General features: G+C 45.7%; 2 protein-coding genes across 4 annotated transcripts; one reads left to right on the top strand and one right to left on the bottom strand.

The window, feature by feature from the left end:
* Window position 1: 1 nt before the first annotated feature.
* UCK1 (uridine-cytidine kinase 1) lies at window positions 2-11796 on the bottom strand. Of its 2 annotated transcripts, none has more exons than XM_007422305.4 (7): window positions 11638-11796; window positions 9339-9498; window positions 8131-8227; window positions 6380-6522; window positions 5084-5178; window positions 3504-3552; window positions 2-1760 (listed from the first exon to the last, which is right to left on the bottom strand). In XM_007422305.4, the coding sequence occupies exons 1-7, from the start codon at window positions 11746-11748 to the stop codon at window positions 1573-1575; spliced, it is 843 nt and encodes a 280-aa protein (XP_007422367.1). In that variant the 5' UTR covers window positions 11749-11796; the 3' UTR covers window positions 2-1572. The 2 variants fall into 2 exon arrangements, with proteins under 2 accessions (XP_007422367.1, XP_025033120.1); XM_025177352.2 differs by lacking the exon at window positions 11638-11796 and adding an exon at window positions 10983-11170.
* PRRT1B (proline rich transmembrane protein 1B) lies at window positions 11235-21695 on the top strand. Of its 2 annotated transcripts, none has more exons than XM_088147074.1 (4): window positions 11235-11369; window positions 16066-16483; window positions 17342-17482; window positions 19451-21695. In XM_088147074.1, exons 2-4 carry the CDS (start codon window positions 16118-16120, stop codon window positions 19595-19597), a joined length of 654 nt encoding a protein of 217 aa, XP_088003200.1. In that variant the 5' UTR covers window positions 11235-11369; window positions 16066-16117; the 3' UTR covers window positions 19598-21695. The 2 variants fall into 2 exon arrangements, with proteins under 2 accessions (XP_088003200.1, XP_015746622.1); XM_015891136.3 differs by lacking the exon at window positions 11235-11369 and adding an exon at window positions 14431-14579.
* The last annotated feature ends 428 nt before the right edge of the window (window positions 21696-22123 follow it).

Below are 22123 nucleotides of genomic sequence, written 5' to 3'. Positions count from 1 at the left end.
GGAAGGAAGGAAGGAAGGAAGGAAGGAAGGAAGGAAGGAAGGAAGGAAGGAAGGAAGGAAGGAAGGAAGGAAGGAAGGAAGGAAGGAAGGAAGGAAATGAGAGTGTAGAAGGGAGGGAGGAAGAAAGGAAAAGATGGATGGATGGAAGGAAGGAAGGAAGGAAGGAAGGAAGGAAGGAAGGAAGGAAGGAAGGAAGGAAGGAAGGAAGGAAGGAAATGAGAGTGTAGAAGGGAGGGAGGAAGAAAGGAAAAGATGGATGGATGGATGGAAGGATGGATGGATGGAAGGAAGGAAGGAAGGAAGGAAGGAAGGAAGGAAGGAAGGAAGGAAGGAAGGAAGGAAGGAAATGAGAGTGTAGGAGGGAGGGAGGGAGGGAGGAAGGAAGGAAGGAAATGAGAGTGCAGAAGAAAGGATGGATGGATGGAAGGAAGGAAGGAAGGAAGGAAGGAAGGAAGGAAGGAAGGAAGGAAGGAAATGAGAGTGTAGAAGGGAGGGAGGAAGAAAGGAAAAGATGGAAGGAAGGAAGGAAGGAAGGAAGGAAGGAAGGAAGGAAGGAAGGAAGGAAGGAAGGAAGGAAGGAAGGAAGGAAGGAAGGAAGGAAATGAGAGTGTAGAAGGGAGGGAGGAAGAAAGGAAAAGATGGATGGATGGATGGAAGGAAGGAAGGAAGGAAGGAAGGAAGGAAGGAAGGAAGGAAGGAAGGAAGGAAGGAAATGAGAGTGTAGAAGGGAGGGAGGAAGAAAGGAAAAGATGGATGGATGGATGGATGGATGGAAGGAAGGAAGGAAGGAAGGAAGGAAGGAAGGAAGGAAGGAAATGAGAGTGTAGGAGGGAGGGAGGGAGGGAGGAAGGAAGGAAGGAACTGAGAGTGCAGAAGAAAGGATGGATGGATGGAAGGAAGGAAGGAAGGAAGGAAGGAAGGAAGGAAGGAAGGAAGGAAGGAAATGAGTGTGTAGAAGGGAGGGAGGAAGAAAGGAAAAGATGGAAGGAAGGAAGGAAGGAAGGAAGGAAGGAAGGAAGGAAGGAAGGAAGGAAGGAAGGAAGGAAGGAATTGAGAGTGTAGAAGGGAGGGAGGGAGGAAGGAAGGAAGGAAATGAGAGTGCAGAAGAAAGGATGGATGGATGGAAGGAAGGAAGGAAGGAAGGAAGGAAATGAGAGTGTAGAAGGGAGGGAGGAAGAAAGGAAAAGATGGAAGGAAGGAAGGAAGGAAGGAAGGAAGGAAGGAAGGAAGGAAGGAAGGAAGGAAGGAAGGAAGGAAGGAAATGAGAGTGCAGAAGAAAGGATGGATGGATGGATGGATGGATGGATGGATGGATGGATGGGAGGGAGGGAGGGAGAGGGAGAGGGAGAGGGAGAGGGAAGGAAGAAAAGAAGGGAAGGAGAGGGAGGGAGGACGGATCCACCCACAGTTTACTTCAGGATTTCGTCCCAAACAAACCGGGGCTCGTTTAGGTACTGTTTGGGGAAGAAAAGCTAATCCACCCTCTGAGCGAAGGGCTGGCTTGTTAAGGGACCCCCAGAGCGTCTGCCAAGTCCAGCTGGTGTGGAGGAGCATCCCAAGCTCCTGAGCCGGTCAGTGGGGCCGGCTGCTGGATTCGAGGTGGGACCTTTTCCCGGAGGCGAGGAGGGGAATGCTGTCGGCCTGTTCCGGGAAAGGCCTCTTGGACGAGCGGCCGTGCCCATTCGCCGCCCCACGGTGCCACTTGCAAAGGTCGCCGCTGAGAATGTCCTGGATGTGCTGCACGATCAGGTTTATAGCCACTGCGAACGAACAGGAGGAGACCGAGAGTTGAGCCAAGGGCGAACCTCCGCAAACCATCAGCCTGAGTTACGGTTTCCTCCTACCCCACTCAGCTGAGGATCTCGGACTCTCTGCCAAAATAAAGACCGCCTTGCTTTCTTTAAGTGGCGAAACGGGGCGTGAAGCGTTCAAGGAGCAATGAAAATCCCCCTCTGGCCAACCTCACAGGGTTGCTGTGATGGGGAAAAGGAGGAGGAGCACTGTTACGCAGCCTCTGGAGCTCCTGAACGAAAGGTGGATAGAAATCAAATAAATAAAATACACTGGACATTCTCTCTTGCCCACCCTAAGAAAAGTACTTTGTCTTTTAATAATGGTCAACCCTTTACTAACATTATACTGAGCACTGATGGTATAACTTTAGTCATTCTCTTTGCCCATTGATTGATATTATAGCTTCTGAAATTGTATCTTTGTTTTGAGTAATTAAGGAAGGGAGGAAGGAATGAGGGAGGGAGGAAGGGAGGAGAGCAGAGGAGGAGGAAGGAGGGATAAGATAAGATAAGATAGGAAGGGAAGGGAAGAGAGAAGAGAAGAGAAGGAAGGAGGGATAAGAAGACAGGAAGGAAGGAGAAGAAGAGAAGAGGAGAGGAGAGGAGAAGAAGAAGAGAAGAGAAGAGAGAAGAGAAGAGAGAAGAGAAGAGAAGAGAAGAGAAGAGAAGAGAAGAGAAGAGAAGAGAAGAGAAGAGAAGAGAAGAGAAGAGAAGAGAAGGAGGGATAAGTTAAGATAGATGGAAGGAAGGAAGGAGAAGAAGGGAGGGGAGGGGAGGGGAGGGAGGGGGAAGGAAGGAAGGAAGGAGATCAGAGAAGAAAGGAAGGAAGGAAGGAAGGGCATTATTTGGATCTTCGCTGCCATTTTTAGTGGTCTCAAATATCCTGACTGGGATAAAGCAACTGATTCACACCCTGAACTACTTTTGCGTGCGTGTGTGTGTGTTGAAAAAAGGAATTTGCATCAACCCCGTTCAGAGGCAGCTAGAAATAGAAGTTAGCGTGATCCAGCTCTCATCCTTCGCCCTTGGTCAGCCCAGCCATTTGTTGTTATTAGTCATTCTTGAGAAAGAGTGAATCACGGAGCGATGCCGCATCTTTTTATTTATAGAAGCTTTTCTCAGTTTCCTTTCCCTGCAAGTCCACACCCCGCCAAAGCACAATCTTCACCCCCAGCAAACAAAGCCTTGTCCAGAGCACTTTCAGCAGCTAATAAAGCAGGGCAAAAATGTTGCATCAGAGCGTGATGACTAGGAAGAGAAGCCTTCAAGGCTGTAACTAAAGATACTCCAACGGGTTGAGGAAACCCACTTTTAAAGAAAAAGAGAGCGCTGAAAACACTGAAACAAACCCCATTAGATGCCTACACTGTGCCCTCACGGGCCTCAATTTGAGAGGCGTTTCCCTCGTTGAGGGCATCGTGCATCTTCTAACATTACAGAGTCCGTGGAACCATCTCTGATTTTTACCAAGCTGCAAACCTGGGAACGTGGTTTATTGCAAGCCTAGATTGCTGTCAACCCCCCACCCCCCTGAGAAGATGACAGCATCCTTTAAGACCCGTGAGAAGCTCTCAAGATTTCTTGCAGCTCCACAAACTACATGACTCTCACTAGACTGGGTTTGCCCAGAATCGGACAATTCCCTTCCCTTCCCGTCCCGACAGGCTTTTGGCAACCAGCTCTACGCGCTCAGACAGGCACACTTCTTACCCATGTTATCCACTCCTCGAGGGATAATCACATCTGCGTATTTCTTGGTCTGTAAGGGAGAAGGAGAGTCATAATTCTCAAAAGTCAATCACCCCGCCTAAGAAAATATCTACTCAGATGTGAACTTAGCCAGAAGAGAGAAAGGAAATAGGCTTATATTTCTTCTAACAAGCCTCAACTTGTGTCAGTATTACGGTTCACCATATATTTATTTAATTATTAAATTTATATGCCACCCATCTCCCGCAGTGTCTACAGGTCGTCCTCGTTTAGCAACCACAATTGGGACCAGTAACCTGGTTGTTAAGCGAAGCAGTAGCTAAGTGAAACTGCAATGGTGTTTACGATCTGACTTCAGCTTTCCTTGGCTTTACAGCCCTGTGAAGGTCATAAATGCGAGGACTGGTTATAAAGTTACTTCTTCGTCCCCGTCGTAACTGCAAATGGTCGCTAAATGAGGACTACCTGTACTCATGGAGAAGCCCACCTGCAAATAAGTAACCAAAATACCAGGAAAAAAGCGCCACTCGCGGATAAGCCGACCCACGAAATTGCAACCAGAATCCCAGGAAAAAGAGAGATTTGTTTTTCATGTACCTCAAATTCTCTGGCAGCAACAGAATTGTTTGTCTCCTCCGCTCTACTAATAACTTTTAGCTTGAAAGCTGCATTGTATGATAACCATTCGTGATTTCCAGACATATGATCACCCATCTACTGGAAACGTGCGAAGCGAAAGGCAGAAAGCTACAAACTTTTATGGCATCACTTAAAGCTGTGATTACAAAAAGATCTGAGCTCCGGTCTGCGGATAAGCCAAATCCAATTTTTGGGGTGCAGTTTGGAGCCAAAACTTCTCGGCCTATATGTGATTACATATGATATTATATCTAGGGCTGACTCTGGTTTTCCCACAGATCAGATCAATGGTAAAGAAATATACTGAATGAATGGAACTAGGGGTGGTCCATTAACATGTGGTGCTCCCTGTACATAATACACTTAGATTTTTGAACATTTGGGGCATTTTTATTGGGAAATGGAAGCAATTTTGTATCTGAAAAATCCTCAGCTGCTTTTAAGGGGGCAGGACCCAAGAATTGCAGGAAATGGGTAATTATTCAGGGTTAGAATACCACCTGAGACGGGGAGAGGATTTTCACTCTAAATTACTGAGTTTGGGAATGGAGAGAAGAATTCCAATCTTTCTGGGAATACGGGATGATATTCAAATGATGAGAAGTTGCTTTGCAAATTTCCCCCTTCAGCCTTCATAGTTGGGATTCTCCTAAAGCCAGTCCCTCTTCCAAACCAAAAACAAAGAAGTAGAAAAGAATAGAGAAAAAATTGATCAGCAATCTGCGAAACTGCTCTGAAGAATCTCTCTGAGCAGGTGACTTTGCATTTTCCGAAGAAGGAGATAATGAGGATCAAAATACGTAACTCTGGCCTAACGATCTCAATCAGTTATAAAATATTCCTATAAAGAGGGCTGAAGGCAATAAAATACATCAAACTCTCCACCAACATTTCTTGAAAACTCAGGACAGCTTTTAAAGGGGAGGGGAGGGTTTTGGTACCGGCAAACAGAATTCTTCAAAGGCAGGCTTAACAAAAGTTGTGTATTGGGTCAAAATCTGTTCCAAGTCTCTTCCCCGCTTCATATCCCGGAGAACTGACACAGAAGGAAAACAGAAAACCAGTTAAGAAAGTTACCATCTTGGAGATTCTCAAAGCATTGAGGACAGGATGGGGGACTGGAAAGGGTGGGTGGGAACCTCTAGGAAGCAAACCAGGTTGGGTTTGCTCATTTTGGCTTAACGTTACACACCAGCCCAGCCATTATGGCTTAGTGTTGGGTGTAACTTATGGAAGTTGGAAATGGTTTGAAAGAACGAGGAAAGGTTTGTCTGATCTGACGCCTAAGAAATAGATTCCACCTGTCTAAACTCATTTATACAAAATACAGTAGTTAAAAAAAAGATAGTCATATAAATGCATTAGAAATAAATATGTACTTGAATAATATTTGCATTAGACAAGTATATATAGAATTGTAATTGTTTACTGTTATGACATATTAACATTTTTTTCTTTGTTGTATTTCCACTTTTTTGTTAAAGCACTTTCTATGTGTTCTTTTTCCTTCTCAATAATAAAAAAGAAATAATAAAAAAAGAAATAGATTTCACCTGTCTAAACTACTTAGAAAGCAGCAACTTTCATGCCTGTTGATCTCCAGACTGGTATCCTCCTCCATGTTAACATCCCAAATTCTGAAGCTGCAGTTATTGGGGAGTTGAAGATTAACTTAGCAGCCCAGCAAAAGTTTCCCTTGTGTTTTTCATTTAAGTTTTTTGGTAACACACGTCAGCCATTTGCAGTGAGATCCAAAATCTCCTGTCTGAGAATAGAGCAGTGAGCTCGGAGGGTGCCAACTGTATGACCCCTTTTTATGTCCTTTTATGTAAAAGAATGTAGAGATGACATTGGGAATGAAGGGAATGGACCAATAAAGGAGAAGAAACAGCAACTTAGTCCTAAAAAGTTGAAAACATGAGAAAAGAAGATAACCCCGCTAGATTCTGTTTGGTATAAGATGTAGTAGAGAGAAACACTGGCATGCTTTCAAGATTCTATTATCATACCCTACAACAATAAAGTTGCATTTCTGGACTCCCATCCCATCGATCTTGAAGTCTCCCAGAATTTCTCTCTACTCCGTCTTATACCAAACAAAATCAATACTCTGAGTTTCTTCCCAGGATCAACTGCTGTTTCTCCTCCTCTAACAGTTCATCCCTTCCTTTCCCCAAGGTCAGCTCTACATTCCTTTACATTTTAAAGCACTTAAAGGCATGTAACCAACTTGTTACCTCTCCGAGACAACCTGACATCCGAATCGGTGTCAACAAAGAGGCGGAGGTGAAACATGTCTCGGATGTCTTGATTGTAGAAGACCAAAATCCCTTCAAACAGGAGCACGTCGGCAGGGTAAACCATAGTAGTCTCGGGCAATCTGTGCCAATGTAATTGTTCAACAATAATTGTCCAACGCATATAGCAAAGCATAAATGGATCAGAAGAGTCAGCCCTCCAAACGTATCTTTGGTCTTGCATACATAGGAATAATAATTTTATTTTACCTACAGTTTTCTATACATCACCCATTTCATTAACATCTTATTCTAGTGCCAAACACAAGATAACACGTATGCAATAACACAGAATAAAATTACAGCAAAGGAGGGGATATCAGACAGATTATTTGCACGAACCCTACTGAATATTATGGTGGCCAGAATTCTCTAGTTAAGCAAAACAATTATTGCATTTTACTGTACATTATTGTAACTCTCTGCAGGTAGCAACATCAGGTTGATCCATTCTACGTTTGGAAGCAAAGCAGTGTCAGGCTTGATTATTAACTGGAAGGGAGACCACCAGGTAACCCCAAGATTATTAGCTAGACTGAGAAATTCAAAAACAGCCCAGAAGAAGATAACGGCAAAGCATTTTTGTAACACCACCAAGAAAACTCCTGGATGGGTCCACCAAGTCAACGGGAGTGAAGCTCAATAGAAAATGCTTTTGCCTTGTATATTAGCACTCTAAATTTTGAAATGGGGTTCATCTCATCAAGTCTGCCTTCTGGCAAAAACGGCTATCCACTATTTTATAATACAAAAGCAAACCTAGTTCTAATCACATGTTGGGGAAACTCCTGTCTAGCAATTCACCTCCATCTGGCCTGTGAATCCTCCCCAAATCCTTTTTTCTTCTCCCACAGGAGAGAAGCCACAGGAGACAGAAACCAAATTCAAACTGATCTTGAGAGGTTAGAGCACTGGGCTAAAAAAAGAGAACAGAATTCAGTTTAAAAAACACAAGCCACAACTTGTTTTGCGTGGGAAATGGAATGAAATACAAAGGTGCAGAATAAGAGAAACCTGGCTTCGGGAAAAACATGGATAGAAAGAATCTCAGAATTGGAGTTAATCCAAAGTTGAATAGGAGATGAAGATGCGACACAGGGGCTAAGAAGATCAACATACTTTGTGGCTACTTTCCAAATCACAGCAAATCACTGTTTAACTCATTCGACGTTGCTCAGACCTTACTGGCCACGGAGTCCAGTTTTGGCACTGTACTTTACGAACAATTCTGAGAAACTTGAACAAGTTCAGAAAGGAGGATGAACGAGAGATTGGACACCTTAAATTTTACACGGCAAGACTGAAAAATTGAGGAAGGGGTAGCCGTAAAAAGAAGATTGGAAGGAGTAGCAGTTTTCAAACATCTGAAGGGGATGTCAAAAAAGCAAAGATGAGGAATAATGATTTGAAGTGATAGGAAGGCAGGCTGTAGCTGATGTTAGGAAATACTTCCTTGAAGTAAAAACAGTTCAACAGGGGAATTAATGACCAACGAAGTTGGCAGGTTGTCCTAACTGCATGTCTTCAAGCAAAGGATGGACAACTATGCACCAGGTTACTTTCATTGGGATTCTTGCACTGAACATTCCTTCCAGTTCTTGAATTCTATGAGTGGGGATGAAAAACAAGAAGTTGCAAGGAAAAAATGGGTCACCATGTTCACCTGCCAGATCCAGGGAATGGACACTGACCTGGAATGGGTCACAAAATCGTACGTCGGGACCTCCACCGCTTGACCGTCGATGATGTTCTTCAACGTCGTTTCCATCAAATCGTTGTCAAAAGCATCTACAGAGAAGAGGAGAACTGAAAATCTTCCAAGAAGGTAGCAGCTAATCTAGGTTGGGTTCGTATTTCCTGTGTGACAAATACTCCAGAAGAAATGCTTCTAGGCAAGTGAATTTTATGGAGCACCCCCAATGCCTGTAGAAAGCCCACTGGGTCTAGTGATTCAGGTGCTGGATTAGAAGCCACGAGACCACAAGTTCTAGTCCTGCCTTAGGCATGAAGCCAGCTGGGTGACCTTGGCCCAGTCCCTCTCTCTCAGCCCTAGGAAGAAGAAGGTAAGGGCAAAACCACTTTTGAAAACACAGCCAAGAAAACTCCATGTGCTTGTTCCTGCAGCCACAAGGATTCACTTGATGGACCATAACAATAACATCTGGACAGAGAGGAAGATTCATAGAAGTTAGATCATTCATAAAATTGTGCTGGATCAGATCGTTAAGAAATTGGTCCTTCCTCATGATGGTGATTAGTAAGAGTAATTATTCATTATTTATTTATTTATTTATTAAATTTATATGCCATCCATCTCCCCCAGATGGGGACTCTGGGTGGCTCACAATTAAAATCAAACATTAAAAACAGTAAGAATATGAATATCTATATTAAATTAGCTAAAAAGTAATGAGAGAGAGAGAGAGAGAGAGAGAGAGGGAAAGGAAAAAACTATGTACCATTCAAGATGACGGGGGGGCAGAATCATTTCCCCCACCAGCCAATTCCAACAATGCGAGCCCCCATCAGGCTCCCAGGCCATCTGGCATAGCCAAGATTTCACCCTCTTCCAGAAGGCCTGGAGAGTGGGGAGGACCGCACCTCAGATGGTAAGTTGTTCCACAGGGCGGGGGCCACGGCAGAAAAGGCTGTCTTCCCAGACCCCACCAGCCAAAATCCCTTGACTGGTGGGGTCCACAACATGCCCCTTCTGCCAGACCAAGTGGGGTGGGCAGATATAATTAGCTTTATTTCCATCTCAAAGATGGAACCGCTCAAGCTTTAGAAGAGAGTTGGAGTGCTTGCTGCAACAAGATCACTCCTGGCCACCATATCCCTAGTTTGGGGTTCTTCCTCCCACCTCCCCTTCCAAGTGCAACCAAAGGGGTCCACCACGTACCTGGATGATCAAAATTGTACTGCCCCTTTAAGGCTCTGGCTTTCTGTTCTGCAGTGAGGACTTTGTAGAATCGATCTTGGCTGAGAATGACGACCTTCCGTTGACGATGGTCAACCTCATTTTGACCCAGCAGCTCCATGATCTTTTCACATACTGTTGACTATGGAGGAAGGAGGGGACAGACAGACAGACCAAGAAGGAAAGTTAGCCAAGTCAGAACTTCTCTGCCATTGCCTCCACCCTATGGAATACTCTCCCCCCAGAGGTGAGGCGGACCCCTACCCTCCCAATTTTCCAGAGGGAACTGAAGACCTACCTCTGCCAACTTGCGTGGGGCGAGAAGCGATACAACCAACCCTGGGGATGGCTGGCGCCTTGAAAACACCCCCTGAGTTTATTAACACCTAATTAACATCAGCCTCTTGGAAGTATTATATAGGAAGTTTGTTCTTGTAGTATCTATTAATTAATTAATTTTTATCTATTTTAATTAATGTTTATTCTGTTTTTTGCTGTAAACCGCCCAGAGTCGCTCTGTAGTGGGATGGGCGGTGACAAAGCTGAAATGCAAATAAATATAAATAAATAAGTATGGTTAACAGCTTCAGAGGTACCCAGTATATTCTTATCTTGAGGACACGCCGTACTTGAAGCAAAACCAACAATGCAATTTTATATCAAATCAAAAAGTAGAATGAAGGCTGCTAATATTGGTGTTCTATCTGAGCCATGGAACTGGAATCTCCAATTATGAAATTCAGTGGGTCCAAGTTTTAAGAAATATAAAATATAGTTTCCATTTAGAGATGCAGTTAATTCATCAGAAAATTTGTTCTGTGTCTCTAGGATGCCTCCCAATACATTTTTAAAAAGTTGGCTATCAGATTTCTTACGTTGGTGTCGTAAGAAATGGGAGGGTTCGTTGATAGGATCTGATCACATTCCTTTACGACTCCTTTTGGGTTTTAAGTCATTCCCTTAAGGGAAACTATAGGAGTTAAAGATGTAAAGGAAAGGCTGGATTATACCCTCAAACTATGGAATATAACACTTTATGAAGAACTTGTAGAGGAATATCAACTTAAACCTGAAGAAGGAACACAAGGGCAGTTAATATCTCCTTAACCCCAAGAAGGAAGAGCGAGTGAGGAAGAAACTCAAGAGGGTTCTGCCTTGATTCGCCAGGCCACCCTCCGTTAGGCAACGGACAAGCTTGTTCCTTTCCAAACCGTCGCAAATTCAAATCTTAAATGTAGATTTTAAAGATGCATATTTAAAAGTTAGAAACGAAAAGGAACATTTGCAATACCAAATAGAAAGAAAAGGAAAAGAAAAGGAAAAGCGAGGTAAAGGAAAAGAAGAAAAGAGATGAAAAACAGAGAACTTCCAATCTATCTCGGGGCTCAGAAATAATAAGGCTATCGTAAGTGCTCGTTTTTAATACATTAAACAGGAATCATTCTTTGTCTAAACATATCCTGTTACATTGATAAACTAATCTTCAAATCCCCCTGTAAGCTTCGCCCCCCCCCTCCTTTTGCAAATAGTCCATCAATGGTTTCCCTTCTTGCAGGTTTGAATTTTCTTTTCATAGGCAAGTCAGGCAAATTCAAATCTTAGCAGACCAGACAGAACGAAACCCACCTGATTGACGGGGCAACGTTGCCCCTCAAGGGGGACCTCGTTAGCAATCACACGTGGCATGATTCTGAACGCGTGTTACAAGGATGTGATTTGATACAGGGGAACCCGGCAAGCCCGCCGCTCTCCTTGCGATCCCCGCAAAGCCGGGTTTCGGAGAAGGACTTCCGCGCCATGCAAGCACTCGCAATGCGAGCCAGAGGGCCTCGAGGCCGGAGTTTGAACCCTCCCTCTGGCTTTCGGTTCGGCTTTTCGGCCAGCTTTGCAAACGGAAAGCCGCGCAGGAACATCGGAACGGCGGCGGCGGCTCGCGCGGCTCCCCCTGCGTGCCCAGAGGATCGCGCAAGGGTCCCCCCCCCTCGAGCATTTTATTTCGGGCATTTCGGCCAGGTAGGAGGAGAGGGTTTTTTTCTCTCTTTTTTTGGGGGGGGGGTGAAGTCCCTGATTTTTAAACGATTTCTTTTTAAACGTAGCTTTCCGGGTCGGGCACGATTGCAATGCACGGACGAAGCTGCAAGGCGAGGGGTCCTTGTCCCCGTTTAGGCATGGGGGGGCGGGTGAGTTGGGCTTCGCGGCCCCCCCCCGGCCCGGGGCAATGCATTGCACGCCCGGTTCTGGCTGCTTTTGCAACGGGGCGCCCGCAGCTCGGCCGCTTTACCTTGCCGCTGGCGGTGCCCCCGCTGACCCCGATCAGGAAGGGCCGCGGGTGAGGCCGCTCCGCTTCTCCGGCCGGGCTGCAGCTGGAAGCGTGGATACCCGCGGTAGCCATGACCCGGGCAGTGCCGAGAAAGCTAAGAGCGGGAAAAAACTACGCCTCCCAGCAGGCCCCGCGCTAGGAAGGCCCCGCGCTGGAGCGGCCGCGGGGCGCGGGGCGTGCTGGGAAACGAAGTCCTCCTCGGCCACGGAGGCGCGAGCGAACGAACGCCGCTCCAAGCGCCCACATGACAGGCTGCCATTGGGTGGGGGAAGGGGCGGGGCTTGGTGGAAAGGGGGCGGGGCTTCCGCAGAATATGTATCGATTTACTTTGATCTTTGCAGAATATTGCTACATCTTATCCGTGCTGACTGTATATACTTCTGCAATGGTGCAAATATTGATATTTAAACTTTTAAAAATATTCCATTTTTTAAAAAATTCTAAAATTCCATTGAGTTTTTCATTTTTATTTGAAGTAAAATTTTAAAATACACATATTTAACTATACAGGATATGCATATATTTAAAGCGTAATATTGGCCAACGTTTTCATGCCCATTAAGTCATTTAATTTATAAATATCTTTCCTTATTACATTTAAATTTATTAGATTTAACCGATTAACTCATTAAATTTAAATTTCTTTCCTTATTCAATTTAAATTTATTATTAGATTTAACCGATTAACTCATTAAATTTAAATTTCTTTCCTTATCAATAAACTCAGCCTGTAATTAGAACTTGGCCAAGCGTGTGAGCTTCTGAGTGCCGCAGAGCTCCTCATCAGAAAGCGGGTTAATGCAGAAGCCGCAGTGCCTCGCAGCGAAATATCACAGGCTTTCGTTGCTGTGACCTGTGATTTAAGACTGTGCGAACCCGGTCAAAGGTGGCTTATTCCAAAAGGAGGGCTGTTCAGAATTCTGGGCGTTGAAGTCCACATATCTTAAAGTTGCTGAGAAACACTGATCTCGGCTGTCACGTCAGGAGAGAAAGAAGCGTACAGTTTAGACGGTTACAGTGCATGAAAGTTTGAAAAACAGTCCAATTTTTTTAAAAAAAACACTCAAAAAGCCGGACAATATTTGAATTTAAGGCCTGCTAGACGGAGGACGTGCGGACTAAAAGGAGGACGTGTCCTCCTCTGACCGGGCGTCTGACCACCCTTCCTAAGACTGAAGATCCAAAGTCTGCAGTTATAGCCTCGCTTTTCGACAAGGCATTGGTGGAGAAGGCCGCCCAATTTAATCCCCATTTCCTACATGGGTGGATAAACTTGCAAGAGGCCTTGGACTCCAGTCCCCATTATCCCCAGCTCCCAACACCGCCGTGAAAAATAAGCAGGAAACAAAGCAGGAGAGGTTTGTGGAGGAAGCCAGGATCTTGAAGAAAGAGCAAGATCTCAATAAAAAAAAAAAAATGGTTATAGCCACACAGTTCCCTCCTGGACTCATTCCGTCCCTGAAATGCTAGATTTCTGCAGGGAGGGAATCCTGTTGAAACCCCACCTGCAGCCTTAAGCCCTGGGTCTTGGAGTAAAAATCCAGACATCTGGGTCCTCTTCCTGGCCTGCAAGCAGGCGTCCACGCCCTTAACACAACCATAAATCCTTAAGACAGTGTTTCTTAAAGTGCGGTCCTAGGAAATTTAATTTCTTTGCTGAAAAAGAACACGATATTAAAAATCCCTCAAACCACTGGGAGAAGTGCGAGAGACTGCGAGTGCATCCATTTTCACTTTTAATGTGGTCAATATCGATCAATAAAACCCATACATGAAACCAGAACTGTACTTCTATTAGGGTTTATGGAAGAAGAGCTGAGTAAAAAGCACCGTGTCGCTACGGCAAGATGATTATATGCGCAGAAATGGAAAAATAAAGATGTCCAAATGAGGAAGAAAGGATATTTAAAGTGACGGGGCAACGTTGGCAAAACTGGCCATAACTGACGAGAGAGAAATCCACAGAGGCTCTTAAGACTGGAGTTGGTTTATGGATGATTTTATAAAAGGAGAGAAAAACAGCTTGATGATAAAGGGTTTTATAGATTAAATAAGGGGCGCTAATGGAAAATTTAAATCGGGATTGCTGCGGTATGAAAGAATAGGAAATGGGTCATGGATCCGTGTAGCGATGAGGGGCGGAAGTAAATTGTCTATTTTTTAGGAGAGATGTTTGGTTTGAATCTGCAGGTTTATGTTTTCGTATCGGTTTGTGTGTTGTGTTTTTTTATGTTTATCTGTGGAATTTTAATAACATTTATGAACAAGGATAAATGTAACCCACACAAACCAAAGCCGGGGAGGGCGGTTCTCGCTCATTTTTAAAAAGGGGAAGGGGTTCTGAGAGCAAAGAGTTTAAGACCCACTGGCCTATGGGAATTATGGATGCAGAAAAACTTCTGCAACGGCCCAGGAAGACTTTGGGGACGACGGATTGGCTGCCTACTTTGGGGAAACCGAGTCATTCCCAACCTTTATTGACAGAGCAAAGGTCTCGGCAATCCCACCCCAAGAGAACTCTGGCAAACAGTCCATGGGCCAGATTAAAGGGCTGGATGGGAGCAGAGCTGCCCTTCGCCCTGACCTGGCAGACACTGGCACAGCCAAGCCCAGCCAGGATCTTGGTGGCGGCTTCCCGCTGCCCCCCCCGTCCCCCGCCCCTTCGACATCCTTGGCTTTTGGCACACCCAGCCATCCCTCTGCAAACAAGCGGGTCAATTATTAATAAAACCCTGGAAACGAATCCCAGCGGAGGGATGAATCGGACTGTGCCCAGGGGCCCCGTCATTCTTTTCCAGTCGGCGCGAGGAAGATGGCAAGGGGCAGACAGAGGGAGGAAGGGTCACCCATCTGGCTGGGGAGCAAAGGTCCCTGAAGGAGTGAAGGGGCCGTGGAGAAGTCAGGTAACGGCAGCTGATCCTTTCTACAAATATAGACTCCGAGAACGGGCACGGGGCGGGTTGTTCTCCTCTTTCCTAAGACAGAAGGCAGAGCCCAGATAAGGCAGTGTCCCAGATTTGCAGCCAAACAGCCTGTGGCTTCCTGCTGCTTTGAATTCTAGTCCTTGGGGCTGAACAGAACCTCCGGGAGTCAAGGCAGTCTACCTGCGATGAGGCGAGGTGCAGTTCAAGTCAAACGGCCAGCGCTTTGGGGCCGCTTCTGCATAAATATCTGGCCGTTTGCCGTTAACGCTCCGCGTCCTCCCCCTGCGCACAAGAGCAAAACATCTGGAAACAGCTGCCTCCTAGGAAATGAAGGCTCATTCTGGGTTGTTCACGTAGTAGCCAAACATCAGGAAGTTCTAAGGAGTGGATTTGGGTTTTATCACGGAGTGCAACGGTTTCGTTGTCGGTTGGGTCTTGCAATGCTCGCTTCTGGGGCAAACGCAGACGCCATGCGCAGCGTAATCTCCCTTTCTCTTCTGGCCTGGCCACATTTTGAAATATACACCGCCTTTCCAAGTCCTCTCTCCAACCCACAGCCTTGGAGAAGTCATCCTCCTGGTTCCTGATCTACAACAGGCAGATAAATGCAACCAGTTCCTTTTTAGGACTCTTTAAAAAAAGGATTAAAAAGTCTTTTCCCAGGCTGAACTGAGACAATAATAAAACATAGAAATATAAAATATAGAAAGAACTGAAACAAAAATCTGTTGAAGGGTTGTTTTTCATGCGTTATGCTCTAAAACCATACTGCATGAGGTCCAGTAGTGTGTTTATATCCACACTTATAAACCCAACAATGATCAGACCAGTGTTTCTCAAGCTTGCCACCTTGAAGATGCGCGGACTTCAACTCCCAGGATTCCCCAGCCAGCTGGGACTGTTTTAAAACCCCACACCCGTGATCTGTGCAGCTATTTGTGCATAACTTCTAAAGTCATATCCAACATATACTTCCCCAGCACAGGTGGCATAATAGTGATATTCAGAATGAGTAAAATAAAAAAATCCCAAATAAATCTAAGAGTCAGATACAGGCAGTATCTTTCTTAGGTGATGTGAGGCTTTACCAAATCAAGACAAACTTGAACTCTCCCCAGGGTGGGAAGCTAAAGAAAATGTGTACTTTTAAAAGTTTTTTTCACACCAATAAGAACTGGAAGGTCCATGGCCCCAAGCTATAATTCCCCCTTGTCTTTTTCTTTTTTTTGACCTCCAATCCTACTACCAAATGTAGAGTTCTTAAAAATATGGACGTTTTCAGCCAAGCCTAAAAACATCAGTTGCCCTAGAAAAGACTTCAAGACTCTACCTTGGCCGGATCTGGCTGAGGCTAAAGGAGCAGGTGATCTCCTTTGAGAAGTTGGCAAATGATCCAACTTGGCGAGGAAGCGAAACCGAGGGTCTTTTGATGATCCATGCTATGGGGGCTGTTGTTTCGTTCCAGGCCATGAGGAAACACCTCTCTGCTTAGCAGATCGAGTTTAGAGGACGCCCACATGGACGGAGAAGAGCCAAATCTGAGGCCGGCTGCAGATCACAGAAGGGACGTTGAAAGAGAAGGAGAGGCCCGGACTTCTCCAGGAGATGCGACCTCTGCCAAGTTCACAGGGGTGCAGAAGACCCCGTCCAAGGCCGACCAACAAGCAGGATCAGATCGCCTCTTGGGTACGGGAGTGACCAACGCCGGCTTCGTAGAAGAACCTCCACCCTACGCTCCACCAGACCCCAAAGACGTTCACTTGTATTCGCCATTCCAAGCCGACGTCTCGCCACAGAGTCACATCTTTTACCAGCCGACGTCAATACCGCAGGTCCTAAGCCAGCCGCCGAATGTGTTTCCCGGCCCCCATCCTTTCACTATTGTAAGTTGTAAACCAGGGCAAAGAGCAAATGCAATTGCTGAGGTTTCCCACCCCTCGTTTTTCCCCTGATCTTTTCTTGCGGGCCATTTGTGCTCAAACCAAGGATACCTTTCAGTCCTCCGAAGAGGCAACGGGGAAGTTCGGCCTCTCCCAGGGAGCCTCTTCAAAGGTTCGGTGGGTGGGCTTTGGAAGGAAACCCGAGGGTGTAATTCGGCAGCGGGAGTAAAAAGGAAGGACTCGATTGCAAGACTGGAAAGGTTCCTCCTCCTACCACATTTCAGGGAATGCTCAACCGCACGTCTGCAACGGTCACGTTGCAGTGCCGAAATCCAGCGGCAGGTTTTGGCGAGGCAGCTCTTCGCGTCCTCTTTTTAAAAAGCGAGCGTTAGAAAGGGACGTGCCAGATTCCCCGGCGGGCTTCACGCCTCCGTGTTACGGGCCCCAAACTTGGTTTTGTCCCGTTGAAATTCCGGCTGGGCTCAATCCAGAGTTGCTGTACATTTCACAGAGGTCTCTGGCTGCAAAGGATTGTGTTGCCCTGGCTTTGATCAGGAATTCTTTGACACACCGATTTGTGTTTTAAATTTACATTTACCAGGAATTCTGCAGCACCAGGAATGGAAGCGGACGTGCAGCTGGTTTCCAACGGGGGTTGGGTTAGCCCTGGGGACGCTCATCAGCCATTCTCTCTCAGCCCAGCCTACCTCACAGGATTGTTGTGTGGGAACATTGGAGGAAGCAGCGCTAGGTTTCCCACGTTGAGTTTCTGCGGAAAGATGGGATGTATATCAATCAAATAAAGAGATGGGCGTGCTTTCCAGTTCAAGGAGATGGTCAAAATTTTGGCTCTTTTTTCAGTACCACGGTGCCTGGCCTGGCGAGGGTCCCCCGGTTGGTGACCAGAGAGTGCCACCCAGAGATTATATGGTGGAATCCGTGCTGGTGACGATTTTCTGCTGCTTGCTCACGGGACTGATCGCGGTTGTCTATTCCCACGAGGTACGAGCTGCTTATGGACAAAGCTCAAATATCCCGGCTTTGATGCCCTTTCAATGGGACATTTCTGCAATTGTGCTATTAGCTGCTTAAAGGATTGGTAGTTAATCAGAACTGGTGCTTAATTAGTGGCTTAAAGAATCTGGACTTGGGTAAGATGGGGACAGTCAAAAGCAGACATCATAATGCCTAACTTTGGCATAGATCGGGAATACTTAGTTTAAGCCAATGTTTCTCAACCCTGTCAACTTTAAGATGCTTGGACTTCAACTCCCAGAATTCCCCAGCCAGCATGCTTTAAAATGGGTGGACTTTGACTCCCAGAATTCCCCAGCCAGTGTGCTTTAAGATGCATGGACTTCAACTCCCAGAATCCCCAGCCAGCATGCTTTAAGATGCATGGACTTTAACTCCCAGAATTCCCCAGCCAGCATGCTTTAAAATGGGTGGACTTTGACTCCCAGAATTCCCCAGCCAGCGTGCTTTAAAATGGGTGGACTTTGACTCCCAGAATTCCCCAGCCAGCATGCTTTAAGATGCATGGACTTTAACTCCCAGAATTCCCCAGCCAGCGTGCTTTAAAATGGGTGGACTTTGACTCCCAGAATTCCCCAGCCAGCGTGCTTTAAGATGCATGGACTTCAACTCCCAGAATTCCCCAGCCAGCGTGCTTTAAGATGCATGGACTTCAACTCCCAGAATTCCCCAGCCAGCGTGCTTTAAGATGCATGGACTTCAACTCCCAGAATTCCCCAGCCAGCGTGCTTTAAGATGCATGGACTTTAACTCCCAGAATTCCCCAGCCAGCGTGCTTTAAGATGCATGGACTTCAACTCCCAGAATTCCCCAGCCAGCGTGCTTTAAAATGGGTGGACTTTGACTCCCAGAATTCCCCAGCCAGCGTGCTTTAAGATGCATGGACTTCAACTCCCAGAATTCCCCAGCCAGCGTGCTTTAAGATGCGTGGACTTTAACTCCCAGAATTCCCCAGCCAGCGTGCTTTAAGATGCATGGACTTCAACTCCCAGAATCCCCAGCCAGCGTGCTTTAAGATGCATGGACTTTAACTCCCAGAATCCCCAGCCAGCGTGCTTTAAGATGCGTGGACTTTAACTCCCAGAATTCCCCAGCCAGCGTGCTTTAAAATGGGTGGACTTTGACTCCCAGAATTCCCCAGCCAGCGTGCTTTAAGATGCATGGACTTCAACTCCCAGAATCCCCAGCCAGCGTGCTTTAAGATGCATGGACTTTAACTCCCAGAATCCCCAGCCAGCGTGCTTTAAGATGCATGGACTTTGACTCCCAGAATCCCCAGCCAGCGTGCTTTAAGATGCATGGAAGCATACTGGCTGGGGAATTCTGGGAGTCGAAGTCCACGCATCTTCACGTTGCTAAGGCTGAGAAACACACTGGCTTAACCCATACAGGTGCTGCAGAGACATTTCCTCGCACATATGAACTTGCTTTAAATGGGGGCCAAATTGATTTTGCTTGCTTCCCTTTGTCTGCTTTAGCCAGCAACGGCTCTTTAAATGCCGGCTGTTTTCTCTTAAGAACTCCCTCCCGCTTGGCTATTTCCTGCCTTATAGCATCTTACAGTGCCATCAAACCATCATCCAGCCAGCACGGTAGCCGTGAGGACAGGGCAGCGACGGCTGGGTGGTGCCAGAATATGGTCCAACTCATTAGTGAGGAAATGTCCCGTCTAATCGAACCTGTGACTCTCCAGCATTTTCAAGTCATGCACTTTTCCTTCCAAACAAATATTCAGCTTGGCATCCTGCCCACCTCTCAGTGACTGTAAGTGCTCTTAGAATTTAAATCAGTGTTGCTAGATCAGTAGCGGAAGAAAAGGACATCTATTCTGCCTTGCTTCCAAGGAAGAACGTTGATCGGAGGTTCATCTTTCTCACTTGTCACCCAGCTAAAGTGGAAACCAATCCAAGGCTCTCCATTTTCTTTCTCACGCAGACACGAGCCGCGCTGAACCGAGGGGACTTCATCCAGGCCACGATGGCTTCTCGGAAAGCTCGTTTGCTCGTCTTCTTCAGCCTCTCCTTTGGAGTCTTCGTGTCCATTGGTTGGATTATCTACGTTCTGGTGACCCTCTATCTGTGATCAGGGGCTTGGGATGAACTTTATGGTTTCCTACAAAGAGGGTTTGGAGTCGGTATGAAGCCTTCATTGGCTGGTGTGCGACTTTGGGACCAATTCCTCATGCTGGCGCTTTCTTACGTCTCTTCCACAAAACCAACCACATTGACATCTTTCAGGAAGAAATGATGGCCCTAAAGTGACAAGACCCCCAAGCTGGAAAGAGGGGCTTCATAGTGCAAAGCACTGGTGTCTTCTTTCAGAACTTACTAAGGCAGACTTAATTACTATTTCATCTGTCTTTTGCCACTCAAAGAATACATGAACAGTCTGGTCCAATTACACGTGGGCGGTGATCCACGTTGGTGAGGTCGAGGTAGAGCCTCTATTTTTACTTGTCTGTTAGAAAAGCTCATATAATTTGTGCATGTCATGCAGGACTAGAAAAAACAACTATTCTTGGAAAGACGGGGGGAAGCAGAAGGGGAAGGCAGTGAGATTGATGGATGAGATTAACAAAATTACAGGACTGTCCTTGGAAGAGCTACAGGTTATTCTTGGGGACGGGTCAAGAGGGTGAACATTTGTCCATGCAGTCTCCAGGCATTGAGATCAAATTAGTGGCACTTAACTGTTAAGACATCAGAAAGTCCATACCAACGTCCGTTTAGGATGCTGATTTAGGAAAGAACAAATGTTCAAAGATTTTTGCTCATTCATATCCATCATTTGGCCACTGACCTATAATAGGGGTCAGCAGCTGATCTTCATCGGGCCAGAATACCTCCTTGCATAGGCAGAAAGGTAGAAGATTGAATAGATAGATAGATAGATAGATAGATAGATAGATAGATAGATAGATAGATAGATAGATAGATAGATAGATAGATAAGAGGGGATGGATGGATGGTTATAGATGAGAGGGGAAGGATGGATAGATGGTGGAGACAGATGATATAGATAGGTGATAGACAGGATATATAGATGAGGCAAAGGATGGATGGACGGACGGACGGACAGATAGAGAGGGGATGAATGGATGGTTATAGATGAATGGGGATGGATGAATAGGGATAGAGATAGTAGGTAGGTAGGTAGGTAGGTAGGTAGGTAGGTAGGTAGGTAGATAGATAGATAGATAGATAGATAGATAGATAGATAGATAGATAAGAGGGGATGGATGGATGGATGGATGGTTATAGATGAGAGGGGAAGGATGGATAGATGGTGGAAACAGATGATATAGATAGGTGATAGACAGGATATATAGATGAGGCAAAGGATGGATGGACGGACGGACGGACAGACAGAGAGGGGATGAATGGATGGTTATAGATGAATGGGGATGGATGAACAGGGATAGAGATAGTAGGTAGGTAGGTAGGTAGGTAGATGGATGGATGGATGGATGGATGGATGGATGGATGGATGGATGGAAGACATGGATGGATGGAAAAAGATGACATACATGGATGGATGGATGGATGGATGGATGGATGGATGGATGGATGGATAGATAGATAGATAGATAGATAGATAGATAGATAGATAGATAGAGGCAATTGATGGATGGATGGATGGATGGATGGATGGATGGATGGATGGATGGATGGATGGATGGATGGATGGTTGGATGGATGGATGGATGGATGGATGGATAGATAGATAGATAGATAGATAGATAGATAGGCCTTCTAACAAGGGCACTTGTAAGATCGGCGTACCTGATTCTGTGCAATGTTAGAGTTGCCAACTGATCAAAAATATAACCATCTGGTACGTTCTTCTGACAACCAGCAATGTCCAATTCTGCAAACAACTGGTTGCAGATTTCAGCATACCAAGCCTCTGGCTGTTCCAAGTAGAATTGGAGGCTATTGCTGAAGCACTGTTGTCCTCCCTGGCTGTAACCTAGACCTTTCTTTGTAGAAAGTCTGTGATCGAAGGTCTTGGAAGTGCCAGTGGGAACCGTCTTCTCTATAGCGTTCCCAACAGGGCCCCAACTTTTGAAAAATGGCAAGGGCTCAAATGAATTTATTTTAGGCCGGTGTTCCTCAGCGCTGATTCTAAATACTTGTATTCAACCTGGAACGTGTGGAAATACATTTGCATTTTTACTTCATGGGTGTAATTTTGAAAACCTTGTTACCTTTGATGATGACAGGACAAGGAATGATCTTTTATGAGGACCTGAATTCTAATAAAATGACAGATAAAGCCAAAATTGCAGGAAAAGCAAAGGAAAATAAAAATGGTGGATTACCCTCATTCCCACCCCGCCCCTCAGACTGGACTAGCACCTTAAATATGGCATCTAGAGAAATGCAAACAGGTCACCGTGGACTTGATTGGGGCTGTAACCTTGATGCACGATCAAGCAGCACGATCAAGAAGAGGCTCGGCTCTTTAACTGCCTTTATTTTCCCTATTTTTGTCTCCCTTGAATATAAAAAAGCAAGTAACAGCTTTCAGGTTTATTTTATTTGCAAGTTGGGGATGCTAAACTGTGGAGCCATAAATACAGTGTCAAGTTCAGGAGAGCTGGTAGGT

This window comes from Python bivittatus, unplaced genomic scaffold (genome assembly GCF_059951505.1).
Source record: "Python bivittatus isolate LINGU-HERP-01145 unplaced genomic scaffold, Pbiv_v1 ctg000160_np1212, whole genome shotgun sequence".
NCBI lineage: Eukaryota > Metazoa > Chordata > Lepidosauria > Squamata > Pythonidae > Python > Python bivittatus.
The sequence above is the reverse complement of the archived record's forward strand: the minus strand, read 5'-3'. Positions and strand labels throughout refer to the sequence as shown.